General features: G+C 31.7%; 3 protein-coding genes across 3 annotated transcripts; 1 reads left to right on the top strand and 2 right to left on the bottom strand.

Annotated features, from left to right (window-relative positions):
• Positions 1–5,011: 5,011 nt before the first annotated feature.
• Positions 5,012–5,663, bottom strand: LOC135958685 (uncharacterized). The gene is made up of 3 exons (XM_065509575.1): positions 5,448–5,663; positions 5,219–5,386; positions 5,012–5,164 (listed from the first exon to the last, which is right to left on the bottom strand). The coding sequence occupies exons 1-3, from the start codon at positions 5,661–5,663 to the stop codon at positions 5,012–5,014; spliced, it is 537 nt and encodes a 178-aa protein (XP_065365647.1).
• Positions 5,664–15,658: 9,995 nt separating this feature from the next.
• Positions 15,659–16,310, bottom strand: LOC135958683 (uncharacterized). The gene is made up of 3 exons (XM_065509574.1): positions 16,098–16,310; positions 15,877–16,044; positions 15,659–15,811 (listed from the first exon to the last, which is right to left on the bottom strand). The coding sequence occupies exons 1-3, from the start codon at positions 16,308–16,310 to the stop codon at positions 15,659–15,661; spliced, it is 534 nt and encodes a 177-aa protein (XP_065365646.1).
• A 5,627-nt stretch (positions 16,311–21,937) lies between these two features.
• LOC135958682 (uncharacterized) lies at positions 21,938–22,532 on the top strand. Its single transcript, XM_065509573.1, has 3 exons — positions 21,938–22,087; positions 22,146–22,313; positions 22,383–22,532. The coding sequence occupies exons 1-3, from the start codon at positions 21,938–21,940 to the stop codon at positions 22,530–22,532; spliced, it is 468 nt and encodes a 155-aa protein (XP_065365645.1).
• The last annotated feature ends 1,548 nt before the right edge of the window (positions 22,533–24,080 follow it).

The following is a 24,080-nucleotide window of genomic DNA, read 5'->3' as shown; positions in this document are numbered from 1 at the left end:
AGGTTAAGTGTAAACGGCAGAAATGCATACGTTACAGTTAATGTAGACGAAAAAAATATAAACAAAACAAACAGAAGAATAGATGACAACTTGTTTTTAACAGCCAAACCTGTTAACCGCGCTCGTTCTTGTTCCCCCGCATTGACAACAACTAATGATTGTCAAACAAAAGAAAATTCAACTCAATCAGAAAATAAAAATATTTTATCTATGCCTGAAAGTATGCTAGCTATATCAGCTTCAGATACGAAATCCACCACACTAACTACAAATAAAATTAACCCATTAAGCGGCGCTGTACCCAAGATTAGTCAACCATTAAATAATGAAAATAAATCCCAAATACAGGTTGGAATGGACCGGTATATTACAGTTTTAAAACGGGCACGAAGTCCCAAGTCCTCGAAAGCGGCACCCTTGGCCAAATTATATAAGGATAGTGAACCTCATAGACTAAACAATGAAAATCGTTTTTCTATTCTGGAATGTGAAACTAATGAACCAGTAAATAAAATCCATTCTACAAAACCACCCCCCATTTACTTGAGAGAAAATAATTCGAATCCACTGGTTCAGAGCCTGATCTCATTAATAGGAGAGAACTCTTTTTACGTAATCCCAATCAAGAAAGGCACGATTCATGAAACTAAAATACAGGTCAATAGTGAAAACGATTATAGAAAGGTTGTAACATATTTTGAAACTCAAAAGAAAAGTTTTTACACTTATCAGCTGAAAGGAAGCAAGGGTCTACAAGTTGTAATAAAGGGTATTGACTGTAATGTTGAACCACTCGAAATAAAGCAAAGCTTAGAAGATAAAGGCTATAAGACAAAAAATGTGATAAATATTAGAAATCGCGAAAAAATACCCCAACCACTCTTCCGTGTTGAACTTGAACCCGGTGACATAAACCTGAAAAAAAATGAAACACATCCCATATATAACTTGAAGTACTTATTGCATCGTAAAATTACGGTAGAAGAACCACACAAACGATTTGGCCCCGTTCAATGTATGAATTGCCAAGAATATGGACACACCAAGGCATATTGCAAATTGCCACCAGTATGTGTCATTTGCGGGGAGTTGCATAACACATCCCAATGTAACAAATCTAAAGATGATCCTAAAATAAAAAAATGCAGCAATTGCGGAGGTAACCACACAGCAAACTACAGGGGTTGTCCTGTCTACTCAATTGTTAAAAAATCACAAAGCCAGAAACCAAAGATTTTCCCCGCTCAGCCATTAAATAACATCAATTTGAACTACCCCCCGTTGCAACAGACATATGACAACAAAGTAACATATGCAAATGTACTTAGAAACAACCAAACTCAGCCGCAAGTCCGTCAACCCCAAAACGAAAATATGAACCCAGAGGTAAGAGAGCAAACGCCAATTTTCAATTTTACCCGACTAGAATCTACAATAGAAACTCTTGTGCAATCGGTAAATAACTTTACAAACTCAATGAGTAACATGATGCAAGAAATGCTTAAGATGCAATCAATGTTATTGCAGGCTGTGCTTAACAGACCATGAACTGCCTAAGAATATGTTTTTGGAATGCAAACGGCATACGCCAACACAAAAACGAACTCGAATATTTTTTAAGAAACCAACAAATTGATGTAATGCTGGTTTCTGAAACTCATTTGACGTCCAGAAGTTCCTTTCGAATAAATGGATATGTAATATATGACACCAAAGATCCCAGAGGTAGAGCATGCGGAGGCTCGGCAATTTTAATAAAAGCTCGAATAAAACACTACTTAATGTGTGATTTTTGCGAAGATTATCTTCAAGCTACTACAATCTGTCTTGAAGATTTTCATCGAAACTTAGTGATTTCATCGATATACTCACCCCCAAGATTCTCAATTACAGAAAGTCAATATAATAGATTTTTTAAATCACTAGGCCCCCGTTTCCTGGCTGCTGGCGATTATAATGCTAAGCACACATTCTGGGGATCACGACTGATTACCCCTAAAGGTCGTGTTTTGTTCGACTCAATCTCTAAAATGGGTTTGCATGTGCTTTCGAGCGGCCAACCTACTTACTGGCCTACTGACCCACGAAAAATACCGGATGTTATTGATTTTAGCGTGATGAAAAATATCCCTAGAGAAATGATTCAAATTGAATCCTCGCTGGAACTATCTTCAGATCACTCACCCACTATTATTACTTTATTGAGCCCCCTAGAAATTGTATCCCCGACTGGTAATTTAGCGATGGCAGGCACAAGAATAAATTGGCTCAAATATAAAAAATACCTCAGTACACATTGCTCGGAAAACATACCGCTAAGAACACCAGAAAATATCGATCACTCTCTTATCAATTTCGATCAAAATCTCAGAATGGCTGCTCAACATGCTACCCAAACACCCCGAAAATTCAGATATAATAGAATTAATTCTGCAGATGTCGAACGGCTCTTAAATGAAAAAAGAAGATTTCGAAGAGAGTGGCAATTGCACAGATCCCCCCAACTAAAATCGAAGCTTAAAGATTGTATAAAAAGACTTAAAAAGCTCTTGGAATTTCGAAAAATGGAATCATTGAAAAAATATTTAGAAAGCCTGGACGCAACCCCACAATCGGATTACTCATTATGGCGAGCAACAAAAAATCTTAAAAGACCCGTTATATGTAAGTCCCCCTTGCGAAATTCAAGTGGTGGTTGGGCAAGAAATGATACTGAAAAAGGGAATCTGTTTGTTAATCATTTAAAAAAAGTATTTACACCGAACACATCAAACGAAGCAATTGAGTTGCCACCTGTTGCACCCTATTTTGCAGCAGCCGTACCCCTACGTTTTGAGATTCGAGAGATCGAAAATGCTATTGCTGATTTAAATCCCAAGAAAGCGCCTGGTATGGATAAGATCAGCAACAAGATGCTTATGGAGCTACCCCGGATAGCAATAAAAATAATTCTTTTTATTTTTAATGCTATATTACGACTTGAATATTATCCTCCAGAATGGAAGGTTTCACTGGTTACCATGATACCCAAGCCGGGAAAAGATCACACAAAAGTAGAATCATACAGACCCATCAGCCTATTGTCTAATATATCAAAGCTATTTGAGAAGATACTTATGAACAAGTTGTACCCGATGTTAACTGAAAACAATTGTATTCCGAATCATCAATTTGGATTTAGAAGAAAACACAGTACTATCGAACAAACCCATAGACTTGTAAATATGGTGAGAAAAGCGTTTGAAGAAAAGAAATACTGTTCTGCACTCTTCATCGACATCTCTCAAGCGTTTGATAAGGTATGGCATGCTGGATTAATATACAAATTGAGTCAAAATTTACCGGCAAACACACATAAGCTGTTGGAAAGCTATTTAACTGGTCGAACATTTAAGGTTAAAGAGGGAAACTTTTTAAGTACTGCACAACCCATTGAAGCTGGAGTCCCCCAAGGCAGTATCCTGGGACCTTTTTTATATTTGATGTATTCGTCTGATATGCCAACTAACAATCGCACTCATACATCAACATTTGCTGATGATACTGCTATTCTAAGCATTCATGAAAACCCTCAAGAAGCGTCTCGTCACTTACAAAACCACATATTTGAATTAGAAAAATGGTTAAAACAATGGAAAATTAAAGTCAACGAGCAAAAATGTACACACATTACATTTACATTGCGTAGAGAATCATGCCCCCCTATTCATATCAATAACCAAACAATAATTCAACAATCGGAAGTGAAATACCTCGGAATACATCTCGATCGTCGCCTTACATGGAAAAGTCATATAGATGCAAAGTTGACTCAAATGAAATTGAAATCAATTCAAATTAATTGGCTTATTGGCAGAAACTCCACGCTTAGTTTAGATTGTAAACTTCTACTTTATAACATGATCATAAAACCGATATGGTGTTATGGCATACAATTATGGGGCACGGCCTCAGCGTCAAATGTAGAAAAGATCCAAAGACGCCAAAACAAGTTTCTAAGAATGATCACAGTTGCCCCCTGGTATATCAAAAACGCGAATATACACAAAGATCTAAACGTGCCCATTGTAAAAACTGAAATCTCGAAAAACGTACAAAAATATTTAAAAAAACTTGAAGTTCACCCAAACCCGCTGGCCCGCAACATATTAGATAACCGTGGCCACACTCGATTAAGAAGGAGGGACACAGCAGACCTAATCTAGAAGGAAGAATGCCAATTTAACCAAAACAACCATGAACACAAAATTTTTTCGTCCGGCACTGGCTGGACTAATTAAATAATAATATTAGATATAAGATTTGAACCACTTATTGTTAGTTCATTAAATAATGAAGATACAATAAATAAATGATGAAAAAAAAAAAAAAAAAAAAAATAGTTAGAATAAACATGTGTTTGTATACATTTGTATGTCTATTCCGTGAGAAAATTACAGAAGAACTCTAACTAAACTTCATTTCATCCTTGTGTGTAAAACCACACAAACAAATTTGTTAAGCTATTTATATGTATTTCATGAAATTAGCGAACTAATTGATTAGGAAATATTTTAGAACAAACAAATGTTTAAAAAGTGAGGTTGCTTACCCTAGTGTGTGGTTTTCCACACATATGTAATATCTATGTAATGAAAGATAGCTTTAAGTAAACATTTTAAAATTTGAATAATACAAATTTTTAAAAGAAAAACTCTAATTAAACTTCATTTCCGCCTTGTGTGTAAAACCACACAAAATGTATATTTTTTTAAATTTTTAAAAAAATTTGTTAAGAGATTTGCATGAAATAATTATATCGAATTAATTGATTCAAAAATATTTAAAAAATGACATGTTACCCTGGTGTGTGGTTTTCCACACATATGAAATTCATATGTGATACAAAGTAAAAATGATAAAAAACGTAAACAATGTTGCGAAATGAGTATTAAATTTTTTTTGCTTGACTATAAATATCCCTTTAACAGCATTTATTTTATTATCTTACATTTTAATAAAATTTTTAACATCAATTATCCTTGATAGCAAAATAGGCATTAATATTAATTTTAGGCTTTTGATAGGCATCCAGATATAAACGTAATAGATAATCACCAGCAGGAAATAATATCAATTTCATATCACTTTCATTTAAACTCAAATTTGCCACTATAATATCATGCTAAATAAATAAAAATAAAGATTTTATTTAGAAATAAATAATAACAAAACTTACATTAAGGGGGCAGCTATGATTGACATTTGTAAACGGCCGGGCAATGTCCAATATAATTTTCCAAAATAAAAATTTATGGCCATTTTTCAAAAAGCGACAAAAATCCGTCGAAGTATTGTAAATAAAAGGACGGTACTCATTACTTTTGCGCAGCAATTGACCTCTAACCTGCATAATCAGTAGAATAATTAGGAAATTTATTACAAATTTTACAGCAATTGAAACTTACCGTTAGATTGTTGTTTAAGGGAAGCTGCAACAATTTCAAATGATAATTTACAGAAACCTTATTACGAGCCACCACTTTTAAGCGACACAAGGGAATTTGCACAAATTCCGGATCAAAACCATGACACTCCAAATTGGTAAATTTAATGCCGAATGCAAGGATTATGAAAATTTCATTTAAAATTATCAATATTTTAAAAATATTTGATGTTCTCATGTTAAACTATGACAATGAATTAAATGCTAGAACAAAAAAAGTTTTATTTATTTTTAATCTAGATATAATTAGTTTAAGGCAATTATTTTTTGAATAATATGTATTAAATTAAATAAATTGAAAGCATATGGTTAAGAGAAACTGATAAATGTTGAAATTCTATGCAATTAAACACACACATTTTTTAAATTCCCAACACTAATTCTAAATAAATTTTTAAATTCCCATAACGGGGAAAATAATTTCCTTAAAATTTTAAATAAAAATTTAGTGTTTTCATACGAAATTTTTCCACATTTTCTATCATATCTAAAATTTTTGTAAATTCCCATTTCGGGGAAAAAAATCCCCAAAAATTGTTTAATGCCTAAATTTATTTATAAATTGTTGTAATTCAATATTTTAAGTCTTATTAAGCCATTTTAGCAAAAATTTTTAAATTCCCAAAATGGGGAAAATAATTTCCATTGCGGGGAAAAGTTTCCCTAAAGTGGGGTTGTTAATTTTACAGACATTTTTAATAAATTTTGAAGTTTATCAAATTAAACATAATTTTTTTAAATTCAAAAAACAATTTCTATGAAAATATTTGAATTCCCATAACGGGGAAAATAATTTCCTTAAAAATTTTAATTAAAAATTTTGGTTTCTCCAGCAAAATTTTTTCATTTGCTTAAAAATTACACATTTTCCATCATATCTAAAATTTTTGTAAATTCCCATTTCGGGGAAAAAAATTCCCAAAAAATTTTGAATGCCTAAATTTATAATTTGTTAGCTGTAATTTAATATTTTAAGTCTTATTAAGCCATTTTTTAAAAAAAATTTCAAATTCCCAAAATGGGGAAAATAATATCCATTGCGGGGAAAAGTTTCCCTAAAGTAGGGTTGCCAATTTTACAGAAATTTTTATAAATATTATTCCATTTTCAAAAAATCAATGATATTTATTATTATTATTTTATTTCTTATTTATTTTACTCATAATTAAATCATCCCAAATGTATGCTTTAATTTTATTCTTATTTTTTTTGGTTGTCTTTACAAATTCAACACAATTTATTTTCTTTAATTGTTTGGTATTTATTTAATATGTTAAATAAACACATTAAACAAAAATTAAATATGCAAAAACTTAATTGCCTGTCTTTTTTTAAAAAAAATTTTTATTTTTATTTGTTTATTTAAATAACAAATCAATTAAGATGATTTTCTTTTTCAAATAATAAGTAAAGCATACATTTAGGCTATTCAGAGAATGATTTAAATAATAAATACAAATAAATTATGTTTGATTTTAAGATTTAATTAAGAATTCAAGAAAGAACTAAATTTTGTCATACCTTTTTTAATAATGAAACTAAAGATTTATTCAATGATTTATTATTGACTGAAAAAAAGCATTTTATGTACATATTACGAAATCATGGCATCAAGATATGATAAATTAATAAATATTTCCAAAGAAAACATCATTATTCATGTCAAAAGAGAAGCAAAATAAACTAATCACAATAAAGCATTTTGTATTTATAAAAATAAACAAATTATTCACAAACTCAATAACAATAGCCTATCTTAAGGGGCTAAACAATGCAGACAAAAAACATAAGAAATATTTAAAAATACTGGCAAATGTGTTAATATTAATATCACTCTACTAAATCTTAACATTTATCAATATGAAGCCAAAGGTAAAATATTACCTAAATAAACAAACCCTCTAACAAGTACTGACCAAATATTACCCCTAAATGTAGGCTTTAAAAAAGTAAAGATTCCCCAAAAAAAAGAAACATATTTCAAGGGTTCATAAAAAAATATTTATTTTTCTAATAGAATTTCGTTCTAGTAAATTGCTATATTTATATCAGTTTTTCTTCAACTTCCTACTTTTAAAGGCTATTTTTTCTCTTATTTACTCCACATCCCAGCAAATGACCATTTATTATCAAACACTGATTGGGTTTAATGGAACCTTTTTGAATATAAACTACGAAAGTCTATATTCGTTAGAAAACAAACATCAAAAGTCAAGTAATATTTGCAATATAGAAAAATCTAAAAAAAAACTTGACATAACACTCAGACAGTTGGCAAAAAAAGTTCAGTAGACATGTGTTTGTTCATAAAAGCAAATTAAGGCAAAAAAAAAAACTTGTCTAAATAAAAGTTTTATTTTGTAAAGCAAGTAACAAAGATAAAACATGAAATTTGGAACAGGAAGTCTGCTGAAAGTAATGAAATGACAGCTATACACACTTAAAGTAAGAAGCTGAGGTAATACTTAAGTATTTTAAGGGAAGAACTGAAAACTGTAGCATACTTTAAGGTGAACTAAAGTAGAAAACAAATATTTAAAAAAAAGTAATAGCAAAAGCAGTATCACTTTTCGCATTGCAGTAAAATTAAAAAAAAATTATTTCAGACGACACTATAAACCCTAGGACGGACAGGAGGATATAATGAGACTTTAAGCGAAACATTGGATAAAACTATGAACGAGAATTTGGACAAGGCTTTTGACAGGGCTTTGACAAGGCTTTAGACAAGACTATGGACGAGACTATAGACGAGACTAAAGACGAGACTATAGACGAGACTATAGACGAGACTATAGACGAGACTATAGACGAGACTATAGACGAGACTATAGACGAGACTATAGAAGAAACTATAGAAGAAACTATAGACGAGACTATAGACGAGACTATAGACGAGACTATAGACGAGACTATAGACGAGACTATAGACGAGACTATAGACGAGACTATAGACGAGACTATAGACGAGACTATAGACGAGACTATAGACGAGACTATAGACGAGACTATAGACGAGACTATAGACGAGACTATAGACGAGACTATAGACGAGACTATAGACGAGACTATAGACGAGACTATAGACGAGACTATAGACGAGACTATAGACGAGACTATAGACGAGACTATAGACGAGACTATAGACGAGACTATAGGCGAGACTATAGATGAGACTATAGAAGAAACTATAGAAGAAACTATAGACGAGACTATAGACGAGACTATAGACGAGACTATGGACGAGACTATAGACGAGACTATAGACGAGACTATAGACGAGACTATAGCCGAGACTATAGAAGAAACTATAGAAGAAACTATAGACGAGACTGTAGACGAGACTGTAGACGAGACTATAAACGAGACTATGGACGAGACTATAGACGAGACTATGGACGAGACTATAGACGAGACTATAGACGAAACTACAGACCAGGCGATAGACGAGACTATAGACGAGACTAGAGACGAGACGATAGAAGAGACTATAGACGAGACTATAGACTAGACTAGAGACGATAGACGAGACTAGAGACGATTGACGAGACTATAGACTTGACTATAGACGATACTATAAACGAGGCTATAGACTTGACTATAGACGAGACTAGAGACGGGATGATAGACGAGACTATAGACGATACTATAAACGAGGCTACAGACTTGACTATAGACGAGACTAGAGACGAGAACTACAGACCAGGCGATAGACGAGACTAGAGACGAGACGATAGAAGAGACTATAGACGAGACTATAGAGGAGACTATAGACGAGACTATAGAGGAGACTATAGACGAGACTATAGAGGAGACTATAGACGAGACTATAGAGGAGACTATAGACGAGACTATAGAGGAGACTATAGACGAGACTATAGAGGAGAACATAGACGAGACTGTAGAGGAGACTATAGACGAAACTATAGACGAGACTATAGAGGAGACCATAAGGAGACTATAGACGAGACTATAGAGGAGACTATAGACGAGATTATAGACGAGACTATAGACGAGATTATAGAGGAGACTATAGACGATACTATAGACGATACTATAGAGGATACCATAAGGAGACTATAGACGAGACTATAGACGAGACTATAGACGAGACTATAGACGAGACTATAGAGGAGACTATAGACGATACTATAGAGGAGACCATAAGGAGACTATAGACGAGACTATAGACGAGACTATAGACGAGACTATAGAGGAGACTATAGACGAGACTATAGACGATACTATAGAGGAGACCATAAGGAGACTATAGACGTGACTATAGAGGAGACTATAGAGGAGACTATAGACGAGACTATAGAGGAGACTATAGAGGAGACTATAGACGAGACTATAGAGGAGACTATAGACGAGACTATAGAGGAGACTATAGAGGAGACTATAGAGGAGACTATAGACGATACTATAGAGGAGACTATAGACGAGACTATAGACGAGACTATAGAGGAGACTATAGAGGAGACTATAGAGGAGAATATAGACGAGACTATAGAGGAGACTATAGACGAGACTATAGACGAGACCATAGACGAGACTATAGACGAGACTATAGACGAGACTATAGACGAGACCATAGCCGATACTATAGAGGAGACTATAGACGAGACTATAGACGATACTATAGAGGAGACCATAAGGAGACTATAGACGAGACTATAGACGAGACTATAGACGAGACTATAGACGAGACTATAGACGAGACTATAGACGAGACCATAGCCGATACTATAGAGGAGACTATAGACGAGACTATAGACGATACTATAGAGGAGACCATAAGGAGACTATAGACGATACTATAGAGGAGACCATAAGGAGACTATAGACGAGACTATAGACGAGACTATAGACGAGACTATAGAGGAGACTATAGACGAGACTATAGACGATACTATAGAGGAGACCATAAGGAGACTATAGACGTGACTATAGAGGAGACTATAGAGGAGACTATAGACGAGACTATAGAGGAGACTATAGACGAGACTATAGAGGAGACTATAGAGGAGACTGTAGAGGAGACTATAGACGTACTATAGACGATACTATAGAGGAGACTATAGACGAGACTATAGACGAGACTATATAGGAGACTATAGACGAGACTATAGACGAGACTATAGACGAGACTATAGACGAGACTATAGACGAGACTATAGACGAGACTATAGACGAGACTATAGACGAGACCATAGCCGATACTATAGACGAGACTATAGACGAGACTATAGAGGAGACTATAGACGAGACTATAGACGAGACTATAGACGATACTATAGAGGAGACCATAAGGAGACTATAGACGTGACTATAGAGGAGACTATAGAGGAGACTATAGACGAGACTATAGAGGAGACTATAGACGAGAGTATAGAGGAGACTATAGAGGAGACTGTAGAGGAGACTATAGACGTACTATAGACGATACTATAGAGGAGACTATAGACGAGACTATAGACGAGACTATAGAGGAGACTATAGACGAGACTATAGAGGAGACTATAGACGAGACTATAGACGAGACTATAGACGATACTATAGAGGAGACCATAAGGAGACTATAGACGTGACTATAGAGGAGACTGTAGAGGAGACTATAGACGTACTATAGACGATACTATAGAGGAGACTATAGACGAGACTATAGACGAGACTATAGAGGAGACTATAGACGAGACTATAGAGGAGACTATAGACGAGACTATAGACGAGACTATAGACGAGACTATAGACGAGACTATAGACGAGACTATAGACGAGACCATAGCCGATACTATAGACGAGACTATAGACGAGACTATAGAGGAGACTATAGACGTACTATAGACGATACTATAGAGGAGACCATAAGGAGACTATAGAAGAGACTATAGAGGAGACTATAGACGAGATTATAGACGAGACTATAGACGAGACTATAGAGGAGACTATAGACGAGACTATAGAGGAGACTATAGACGAGACTATAGAGGAGACTATAGACGAGACTATAGAGGAGACTATAGACGAGACTATAGAGGAGACCATAGACGAGACTATAGAGGAGACTATAGAGGAGACTGTAGAGGCGACTATAGACGTACTATAGACGATACTATAGAGGAGACTATAGACGAGACTATAGACGAGACTATAGAGGAGACTATAGACGAGACTATAGAGGAGACTATAGACGAGACTATAGACGAGACTATAGACGAGACTATAGACGAGACTATAGACGAGACTATAGACGAGACCATAGCCGATACTATAGACGAGACTATAGACGAGACTATAGAGGAGACTATAGACGAGACTATAGAGGAGACTATAGACGTACTATAGACGATACTATAGAGGAGACCATAAGGAGACTATAGAAGAGACTATAGAGGAGACTATAGACGAGATTATAGACGAGACTATAGACGAGACTATAGAGGAGACTATAGACGAGACTATAGAGGAGACTATAGACGAGACTATAGAGGAGACTATAGACGAGACTTTAGAGGAGACTAAAGAGGAGACTATAGACGAGACTATAGACGAGACTATAGACGAGACTATAGACGATACTATAGAGGAGACCATAAGGAGACTATAGACGTGACTATAGAGGAGACTATAGACGAGACTATAGACGAGACTATAGAGGAGACTATAGAGGAGACTGTAGAGGAGACTATAGACGAGACTATAGAGGAGACTATAGAGGAGAATATAGACGAGACTATAGACGAGACTATAGACGAGACTATAGACGAGACCATAGCCGATACTATAGAGGAGACTATAGAGGAGACTATAGACGAGACTATAGAGGAGACTATAGAGGAGACTATAGAGGAGAATATAGACGAGACTATAGACGAGACTATAGACGAGACCATAGCCGATACTATAGAGGAGACTATAGACGAGACTATAGACGATACTATAGAGGAGACCATAAGGAGACTATAGACGATACTATAGAGGAGACCATAAGGAGACTATAGACGAGACTATAGACGAGACTATAGACGAGACTATAGAGGAGACTATAGACGAGACTATAGACGATACTATAGAGGAGACCATAAGGAGACTATGGACGTGACTATAGAGGAGACTATAGAGGAGACTATAGACGAGACTATAGAGGAGACTATAGACGAGACTATAGAGGAGACTATAGAGGAGACTGTAGAGGAGACTATAGACGTACTATAGACGATACTATAGAGGAGACTATAGACGAGACTATAGACGAGACTATAGAGGAGACTATAGACGAGACTATAGACGAGACTATAGACGAGACTATAGACGAGACTATAGACGAGACTATAGACGAGACTATAGACGAGACTATAGACGATACTATAGAGGAGACCATAAGGAGACTATAGACGTGACTATAGAGGAGACTATAGAGGAGACTATAGACGAGACTATAGAGGAGACTATAGACGAGACTATAGAGGAGACTATAGAGGAGACTGTAGAGGAGACTATAGACGTACTATAGACGATACTATAGAGGAGACTATAGACGAGACTATAGACGAGACTATAGAGGAGACTATAGACGAGACTATAGAGGAGACTATAGACGAGACTATAGACGAGACTATAGACGAGACTATAGACGAGACTATAGACGAGACTATAGACGAGACTATAGACGAGACTATAGACGAGACTATAGACGAGACTATAGACGAGACTGTAGACGAGACTATAGACGAGACTATAGACGAGACTATAGACGAGACTATAGACGAGACTATAGACGAGACTATAGACGAGACTATAGACGAGACTATACACGAGACTATAGACGAGACTATAGACGAGACTATAGACGAGACTATAGACGAAACTATAGACGAGACTATAGACGAGACTATAGACGAGACTATAGACGAGACTATTGACGAGACTATAGACGAGACTATTGACGAGACTATAGACGAGACTATAGACGAGACTATAGACGAGACTATAGACGAGACTATAGACGAGACTATTGACGAGACTATAGACGAGACTATAGACGAGACTATAGACGAGACTATAGACGAGACTATAGACGAGACTATAGACGAGACTATAGACAAGACTATAGACGAGACTATAGACGAGACTATAGACGAGACTATAGACGAGACTATAGACGAGACTATAGACGAGACTATAGACGAGTCTATAGACGAGACTATAGACGAGACTATAGACGAGACTATAGACGAGTCTATAGACGAGACTATAGACGAGACTATAGACGAGACTATAGACGAGACTATAGACGAGACTATAGACGAGACTATAGACGAGACTATAGACGAGACTATAGACGAGACTATAGACGAGACTATAGACGAGTCTATAGACGAGACTATAGACGAGACTATAGACGAGACTATAGACGAGACTATAGACGAGACTATAGACGAGACTATAGACGAGACTATAGACGAGACTATAGACGAGACTATAGACGAGACTATAGACGAGACTATAGACGAGACTATAGACGAGACTGTAGACGAGACTATAGACGAGACTATAGACGAGACTATAGACGAGACTATAGACGAGACTATAGACGAGACTATAGACGAGACTATAGACGAGACTATACACGAGACTATAGACGAGACTATAGACGAGACTATAGACGAGACTATAGACGAAACTATAGACGAGACTATAGACGAGACTATAGACGAGACTATAGACGAGACTATTGACGAGACTATAGACGAGACTATTGACGAGACTATAGACGAGACTATAGACGAGACTATAGACGAGACTATAGACGAGACTATAGACGAGACTATTGACGAGACTATAGACGAGACTATAGACGAGACTATAGACGAGACTATAGACGAGACTATAGACGAGACTATAGACGAGACTATAGACGAGACTATAGACGAGACTATTGACGAGACTATAGACGAGACTATAGACGAGACTATAGACGAGACTATAGACGAGACTATAGACGAGACTATAGATGAGACTATTGACGAGACTATAGACGAGACTATTGACGAGACTATAGACGAGACTATAGACGAGACTATTGACGAGACTATTGACGAGACTATAGGCGATACTATGGACGAGACTATAGACGAGACTATAGACGAGACTATAGACGAGACTATAGACGAGACTATAGACGAGACTATAGACGAGACTATTGACGAGACTATAGACGAGACTATAGACGAGACTATAGACGAGACTATAGACGAGACTATAGATGAGACTATTGACGAGACTATAGACGAGACTATTGACGAGACTATAGACGAGACTATAGACGAGACTATAGACGAGACTATAGACGAGACTATAGACGAGACTATTGACGAGACTATAGACGAGACTATAGACGAGACTATAGACGAGACTATAGACGAGACTATAGACGAGACTATAGACGAGACTATAGACGAAACTATAGACGAGACTATAGACGAGACTATAGACGAGACTATAGACGAGACTATAGACGAGACTATAGACGAGACTATAGACGAGACTATAGATGAGACTATTGACGAGACTATAGACGAGACTATTGACGAGACTATTGACGAGACTATAGACGAGACTATAGACGAGACTATAGACGAGACTATAGACGAGACTATAGACGAGACTATTGACGAGACTATAGACTATAGACGAGACTATAGACGAGACTATAGACGAGACTATAGACGAGACTATAGACGAGACTATAGACGAAACTATAGACGAGACTATAGACGAAACTATAGACGAGACTATAGACGAAACTATAGACGAGACTATAGACGAGACTATAGACGAAACTATAGACGAGACTATAGACGAGACTATAAACGAGACGATATACGATTCTATATACGATACTATTTCTCTGATTTTTCATAGTTATGAATCGGTATTCAGTATGTTAGATCCAACTATTGGGTCATCTAATAACTAAATTTGTTCCAAGTAGTATGTGGACCACTTTATATACGAGACTGTAGACGATATTATGGGGGATTATATGGACGATAATATAGACAAGACAATGGGCGAGAATGTAGAGGCTAATTAAGTAATTCAGTCTTGCGTGCATTTTATTTTATAAAAAACGTGTAGCAAATTAAATGTGAAAAACATATTATCAAATCAATATTCTTTTATAGCAATATAAACATTTGCCTTAACCTTAAGATCATTGAAGGAATACATGTATAAACGAAGCATATAATCGCCTGTGGGAAATAGCACAAGTTTCATAAGATTTTCATTCAGAAGCAAATCTTTCACAATCAGATCGTCCTAAGAGAAGTAAAGAAGAATTTTTGCATTAAATTACTAAATAAATACAACACAAATCAACTTACATTATAGGGACAAGTGTGATTGGCATTGGTATACGGCCGTATAATGTCATATAAGATTTTCCAGAATAAAAATCTATGGCCACTTTTAACAAAACTACAAAAATCCGCCGTGGTGTTGTAAAGAAAGGGACGATAATCATTACTTTTGCGCAACAGTTGGCCACCGATCTGATAAAAATATAGAAAATAAATTCGTTAAATCGAAGTATCTAATAACTTACCGTTATATTGCTTAAAGGAAGTTGCAACATTCCTAAATGGACATTTAGCGAAACTTTATTACGATCCACCACTTTTAGGCGACACTGCTGTATGTTCGCATATTCCTTATCGATAACGTGACATTCTAAATTGGTAAATTTGATTAGGTATCCGGGTATTGAGAGCAGACTATTTAAAAATAGAAATAGTTTTAAAATAATTGATGTTCTCATGTTCAACTATGGAGCTGAAGTGAACGAGATAGACCATAAAATTGGTACTTAGCTACGCAAATTATTTATGGTTAAATGACAATTACAATTAACTGATTATGATTGTAATTGAAACTAAATGGTAGAGGTTTGTTAACCGAAAAGTTGCTGATTAACAAACAGCGATAGTTTCAGAACAATAAATAGTTTTCGGTGTATTATTTAAGCGAATAATCGGTTTATTGGAAAACCCCGTTAATTTTATTCAAACCTTCAAAGACAACAACAAATAAAGGTGCAATATTTGAATATCGATTAAATTAAATTTACGAATAATCGGTTTCATTTTAATCGATTAATAGTTAATATTTTATTAAATTAATCGATTAATAGTTAAAAGAATTTCTAACAAATAACAAAACATCATTCGAATAATCGCAGTTATTTTAATCGATTATTCAGTAAGATTTTATTCGATTAATATTAAAAATTTATCGCAAATACGATTAAATGATTTAAAATTGAAAATGATTTTTTATTGATTTATTAGAAAATTAAATTATTCGATTAATTGATTTAAATTATTCGATTAATAGTTTTTATTTAATTTGGTTAAAATTTCCATAATATTTTTTCCTGAAATAGTCGACTAATCGGTTTTATATGAATCGATTAATCGTTAAATCATTATTCGATTAATTAATTAATATTGAAAAATTTTCTAATTCGATTCAAAATATTCGATAAATATGTGTAATTGAATAACGATTAAATTAAAATTTACGAATAATCGGTTTCATTTTAATCGATTTATATTTTTAAAATATTTTATTCGATTATTCGATTAGTAGTAAAAAGAAAAATAATGTTTTTTATTTCATTCTTATATATTCGAATAATCGGTTTTAATTTAAATCGAATTTAAAATTTTGCCTAAACAATCGTTTAACTGATTTAAAGTATACGACTAATTTATTTGAAAATCTGAGTTTTTATATAAAAAAAATCGATTTTTGGTGAGAAATATGAGTGATCACTGATCGAGCTCCTTTTCTTAATTAAACCCAAGTTATTAGCGAATTTAGATATTTTGAGTTTTTATATAAAAAACTAATTTTTGGTCAGAAATATGAGCGTTCTGCGATTTTAGAAAAAAAGTGGGCGTGGTAAATTTTTCTTACGAATTTTACTACGAACATTTAACAACAAATTATCATAGGTGCAGCCGTTTTCCGATTTTAGATAAATTGAAATAAGTGGGCGTGGTCAAGTTTTCCTTCAGTTTTAATCGATTAATGAATCAGATTAGATCAACACATTCTACATATTTCATATGGTTAAACTTTTCTCACTATTATTTTCTGAAATATTCGAATAATCGCTTTTATTTTAATCGATTAATCGTTAATTTTTTTATTCGATTAATCGAATAATAATAAAAACTGTCTACCAAATCAAAAATATAAAAGAATTTATTTCATTCTGATATATTCGAATAATCGCTTTTAGTTTAATCGATTAATCACAAATATTTTATTCGATTAATCGATTAATTATTAAAAATTTTAACAATTCAAAAAAATAAATGTTTTTATTTCATTCTGAAATTTTCGAATAATCGGTTTCATTTTAATCGATTAATCAGTGATATTTTATTCGATTAATATTAAAATTTTTTCTAAAAATTCGATTAATTGATTTAAAATATTTGACTAATTTATTAGAAAATAAGATTATTCGATTAATTTATTTGAAAACTACGATTTATCAATTAAATATATTCAATTAATTCGTTTAATGTATCAGATTTTTCAATTTAAATTATTCGATTAATTGGTTAATTTTTTCTGTTCTGAAATATAGGAATAATAATTTTTATTCGATTAATAGCTTATATTTAAATTGGTTAAAGTTTCCTCACTAATCTTTTCTAAAATATTCGAATAATCTATTTTATTTTATTCGATTAATCAATATTGAAAAATCTTCTAAATCGATTCTAAGTATTCGATATCATTTAACTGAATATACATATGTATTCATTAATTTAGATTTAAAATTTTCGAATAATCGTTTTAATTTTATTCGATTAATAAATAATGAAACAAATTTCTAACAATTAAAAAAAAACATTTTTTTCTCTGAAAATTTCGAATAATCGGTTTTATTTTAGTCGAATAATCATTAATATTATATTCGATTAATCGATTAATTTTTGAAATTTATTTAAATTTGGTCAAAGTTTTCTCACTATTGTTTCTGATATATTCGAATAATCGCTTTTATTTTAATCGATTAATCGTTAATTTTTTTATTCGATTAATCAATTAATATTGAAAAATCTTCTAAATCGATTCTAAATATTCGATAAATTTATTTAGTTGAATTTATTCGTTAAATCGATTTAAAAATTTCGAATAATCGTTTTTATTTTATTCGATTAATAAATAATGAAACAAATTTCTAACAATTAAAAAAATCTTTTTTTTTTCTCTGAAATATTCGAATAATCGGTTTTATTTTAGTCGAATAATCGTTAATATTTTATTCGATTATTCGATTAATTTTTGAATTCGGTCAAAGTTTTCTCACTATTTTTTCTGAAATATTCGAATAATCGGTTTTATTTTAATCGATTAATTGTTAATTTTTTATTCGATTAATCAACTAATATTGCAAAATCTTCTAATCCGCTTCTAGATATTCGGTAAATTTATTTAATTGAATCGATTAAATCGATTTAAAATTTTCGAATAATCATTTTAATTTTATTCGATTAATAGATAAATAATGAAACAAATTTCTAATAATTAAAAAAAATATTTTTTTCTCTGAAATATTCGATAATCGGTTTTATTCTAGTCGAAAAATCGTTAATATTTTATTCGATTAATCGATTAATTTTTGAAATTTTTTTTAAATTCGGTCAAAGTTTTCTCACTATTGTTTCTGAAATATTCGAATAATCGCTGTTATTTTAATAGATTAATCGTTAATTTTCTATTCGATTAATCGATTAATTTTTTTTTAAATTTTCAAAAAAATATGTTTTTACATCGTCTGGTTGTATTTTGCAAGCCAATTTGAAATATTCCATTAATCGGTATTATTTTAATCGATTAATATTTAAAAATATTCTAAAAATTCCTGGAATTGTGTTTTTAAATTATCTTTTTTATTCGTGTTTATTATTGATTCGCTTGCATTAATCTAATAAATTTAATTCGGTATTTTTGATTAATTTATTAAGAAAATTAGATTATTCGATAAGTTTATTTGAAATATTCGATTCATCGATTAAGTAAATTCGATTAATCGATTTAAAATATTCTTATAATCGAATAAATTTAATTCGGTATTCGGTTAATAATCAGCTTTGTTTTAATCGTTTAATATATCAGATTATTCAATTTAAATTATTTGATTAATTGGTTAAATTTTTCTTATTCTGTTCTGAAATATCGGAATAATCGTTTTTGTTAGATTAATAGCTTATATTTAATTGACCGAATTAAAATAAGCTATTTTTTCTCACTATTGTTTCTGAAATATTCGAATAATCGGTTTTATTTTAATCGATTAATCGTTAATTTTTTTATTCGATTAATCAATTAATATTGAAAAATCTTCTAAATCGATTCTAATTAGATTTAATTAGATTTAAAATTTTCGAATAATCGTTTTAATTTTATTCGATTAATAAATAATGAAACAAATTTCTAACAATTAAAAAAATCTTATTTTCTTCTCTGAAATATTCGAATAATCGGTTTTATTTTAATCGAATAATCGTTAATATTTTATTCGATTAATATTTAATTTTTTTTTAAATTCGGTCAAAGTTTTCTCACTATTGTTTCTGAAATATTCGAATAATCGCTGTTATTTTAATCGATTAATCGCTAATTTTTTATTCGATTAATCAATTAATATTGAAAAATCTTTTAAATGGATTTTAAATATTCGATAAATTTATTTAGTTGAATTTATTCGTTAAATCGATTTAAAAATTTCGAATAGTCGTTTTTATTTTAATCGATTAATAGATAAATATTGAATCAAATTTCTAATAATTAAAAAAAATCTTTTTTTCCTCTGAAATATTCGAATAATCAGTTTTATTTTAGTCGAATAATCGTTAATATTTTATTCGATTATTCGATTAATTTTTGAATTCGGTCAAAGTTTTCTCACTATTGTTTCTGAAATATTCGAATAGTCGATTTTATTTTAATCGATTAATCGTTAATTTTTTTATTCGATTAATCAATTAATATTGAAAAATCTTTTAAATCGATTTTAAATATTAGATAAATTTATTTAGTTGAATTTATTCGTTAAATCGATTTAAAAATTACGAATAATCGTTGTCATTTTAATCGATTAATCGATAAATAATAAAACAAATTTCTAATAATTAAAAAAAATATTTTTTTCTCTCAAATATTCGTATAATCGGTTTTATTTTAGTCGAATAATCGTTAATATTTTATTCGATTAATTTTTGAAATTTTTTTAAATTCGGTCAAAGTTTTCTGACTATTGTTTCTGAAGTATTCGAATAGTCGATTTTATTTTAATCGATTAATCGTTAATTTTTTTATTCGATTAATCAATTAATATTGAAAAAGCTTTTAAATGGATTTTAAATATTCGATAAATGAGTTGAATTTATTCGTTAAATCGATTTAAAATTTTCGAATAATCGTTCGAATATTGAAACAAATTTCTAACAATTAAAAAAATCTTTTTTTTTTCTCTCAAATATTCGTATAATCGGTTTTATTTTAGTTGAATAGTCGTTAATATTTTATTCGATTAATCGATTAATTTTTGAATTTTTTTTTTAAATTCGGTCAAAGTTTTTTCACTATTGTTTCTGAAATATTCGAATATTCGCTTTTATTTTAATCGATTAATCGTTAATATTTTATTCGATTAATCGATTAATATTTAATTTTTTTTTAAATTTCCAAAAACATGTTTTTACATCGTCTGATTGTATTTTGCAAGCTAATTTGAAATATTCGATGTATCGGTATTATTTCAATCGATTAATAGTTAATATTTTATTCGATTAATATTTAAAAATATTCTAAAAATTCCTGGAATTGTGAATTATTTTTTTTATAGGCGTTTATTATTTATTTGCTTGGAATTATATTCATGAAATTATTCGGTTATATTTTATTCGATTAATCGATTAATATTTTTTTAACTTTTTTTTAAATTAATTTTGTTAAATACTTTTATTCTCTGGCTAGTTTTAAGCAAGAAAAGAATAATCGATTAAATATTCGATTAATCGTTTGTAATTTAAACGATTATTCGTTTAACATGATTTAGTTTGTAATTAATTTTATCATAGTTTTAACGTTTACTGTTACTTAGTAGCCCAATAATGAGCCAATAGTTAATTATTTTTAAAATATCACTAAATCTTAATGCTTGAGCAACCAAAATTGTAATTGTTTTTCAAAAAACCAAATAAGCTTAAATTCGTCATGAGTTTTATATAACCTTTTAAACAAATCGCATTAAATATTTTCAAAATTTTTTCTTAAAAAAAAATGTTTTATTTTCAAAACGAATACAGGTATTTATTAATCTGTTTAATATTTATTAAGAGTTTAGCTTTGCAAAACTGCATGATTGTTAAATTCACCAAATTGGAATGCCAGGCGTATGATAAGAGTTATGCCGAGTTCAAGTTATGCCAGCTGAAGGCCGTGGGCAGGGATAAAATAGCTCTGAATATAAATGTGAATTTGCATGAGAGACCTTTGAACAATATAACGGTAAGTTGAGGTGAAATGTGGGGGAAGAAAATTTATTAATTTTTTTTAAAAATTACAGCTGAGCGCCCAATTGTTTCGCAAGAGTCATGATTTTCGCCCGTTTTTATATAATGACACCTTTGATTTTTGCCTTTTTATGAAGAACTCAAATCGTTTTCTATTTTGGAAGACTTTGGTGCAGGATTTATCGCACTTCAGCAATATTAATCATACCTGTCCTTATGATGTAAGTTGTTTATTTAAGATGACTTCCCTTGATTTTCAATTAAGAGAATTTTTTTCTGTTTATTTCCAGCATGACATCATTGTTAAGAATATGATTCTGGAGGAGAGCATTTTAAAACATTTACCATTTCCCTCCAATGATTATATGATCCAGTTGAAAATTTCTTCATTTAATGATTTAAAAATGCGTGTGAAAATCTATATAGTCATTGTTGAGTAGCATTTTACATTCAATAAAAATATTTGTATTTTTTTTTTTGTTGAGAGATGATGGAAATTAAACAATTTGTTAATGAAGCTTTTAGTCGATTTTTCTTTTGGCAAAATTTATTCAAGTATAAAATTTGCTGATGTTTTGGGTTTTTTTCCTTAAACAACAGCATGAAACTGAGTTTATCTCCCGTTAAAAGCGAGCAAAAGAAGTTGAAGCCACAATATAAAACATGAAACAACAAGAGAAACACTTAAACTTGATGTAAATAATGTAATTAGATGAAGTAAATTCTTTAGCCCCTGGCAACTAGTTAACCAACAGTTTTGGTTATTTAACAGATTAACCCTCAAAAGGTCACTGGGGTCGTATAGAGACAGGCATTTAAAAACAACAGTGATAAACTAGAAACATGTAAAAACAAGTTAGAGATCCAAAGAGGGACCTTAAGAAAAAGATTGAAAATATTTTTTGGTGAAAAAAAAAATTCGGGTTAAAAACTACGTTTTCTCGATTTTGACCCATTGTAGGTCCAAACTACTAAGACGTTATATATGTCATTGGAAAGGTCTTGGAAATACCTATCATTAGATATCCATATTGCCTATATTAATAACTCATCCAGCTTTAGATCAAAAATAGTTTAAAAATCGAGGTAGTCTTGGTTTTTTGCTTATATCTCAGCCATTTGTGGACCGATTTTCTCGATTTTAAAAAGCAACTGAACCGGCACTATAACCAATATATTGATGTATGAATCTTGTATGTAAGTTATTTAGGGGCAACGGAAAGCTGATTTCAACATACATATGGACATGGCTGAATCGAAAATGTAGAAATTACAAACGGAAAAGGTCTTTCATCATGGCGGTAAAAGGAGGAATGTTCCACAATTGGCTGGTTTACACACTTAAGGGTTAATTTCTTATTTTTCAATGTACTTCTACCACCCCCCCCCCACTCAACAACAGAAATTTCCTTTTCCTTTTTTAACAAAAACAAGCACAAAAACCAAATGCAAATGAGCTGGTGAACATCCGTTTCACTAAGTCAATAGCTGATTTGGATAGAAATCCTATAAATATCGTGTAGTTTCATCATTAAACCAAAGTAAATAATAAGAAAAATAAAGCAGGACATTGCTAGACAGACAATGTTTCATTCTATTTGTTTGTTTGTTTTTGGTCATAAACACAGACATTATTTAGCATAAATACTTGTACTACAAAAACAAATAGTTTCATTAACATTAATTCCAATGAACTGATGAAAATTAGAAGAGACACGCTCCAGAAAAATATACTAAATATCTGTACTGTTATGACAACAGCAAGGGGAAACATTTGTTTTTGAAATTTAAAGAGCAGTGAAGCATAAAATTCTGGGAATTAAAGTTGTTTGAAAACCAAAAAGGATTAAAAATAAAATTAAGGTAGCAGAGGAAAAAAGGGGGTGAGGCTTATTAAGTGGATAAATAAAAGTGGGCTACATTAGATAAATAATAGAATTTAAATCCAAAGCAATACAAAATAATAAAATAACACGTAAGAAAACTAT

This window comes from Calliphora vicina, chromosome 4 (assembly GCF_958450345.1).
Source record: "Calliphora vicina chromosome 4, idCalVici1.1, whole genome shotgun sequence".
NCBI classification, from domain to species: Eukaryota; Metazoa; Arthropoda; class Insecta; order Diptera; family Calliphoridae; genus Calliphora; species Calliphora vicina.
The sequence above is the reverse complement of the archived record's forward strand: the minus strand, read 5'-3'. Positions and strand labels throughout refer to the sequence as shown.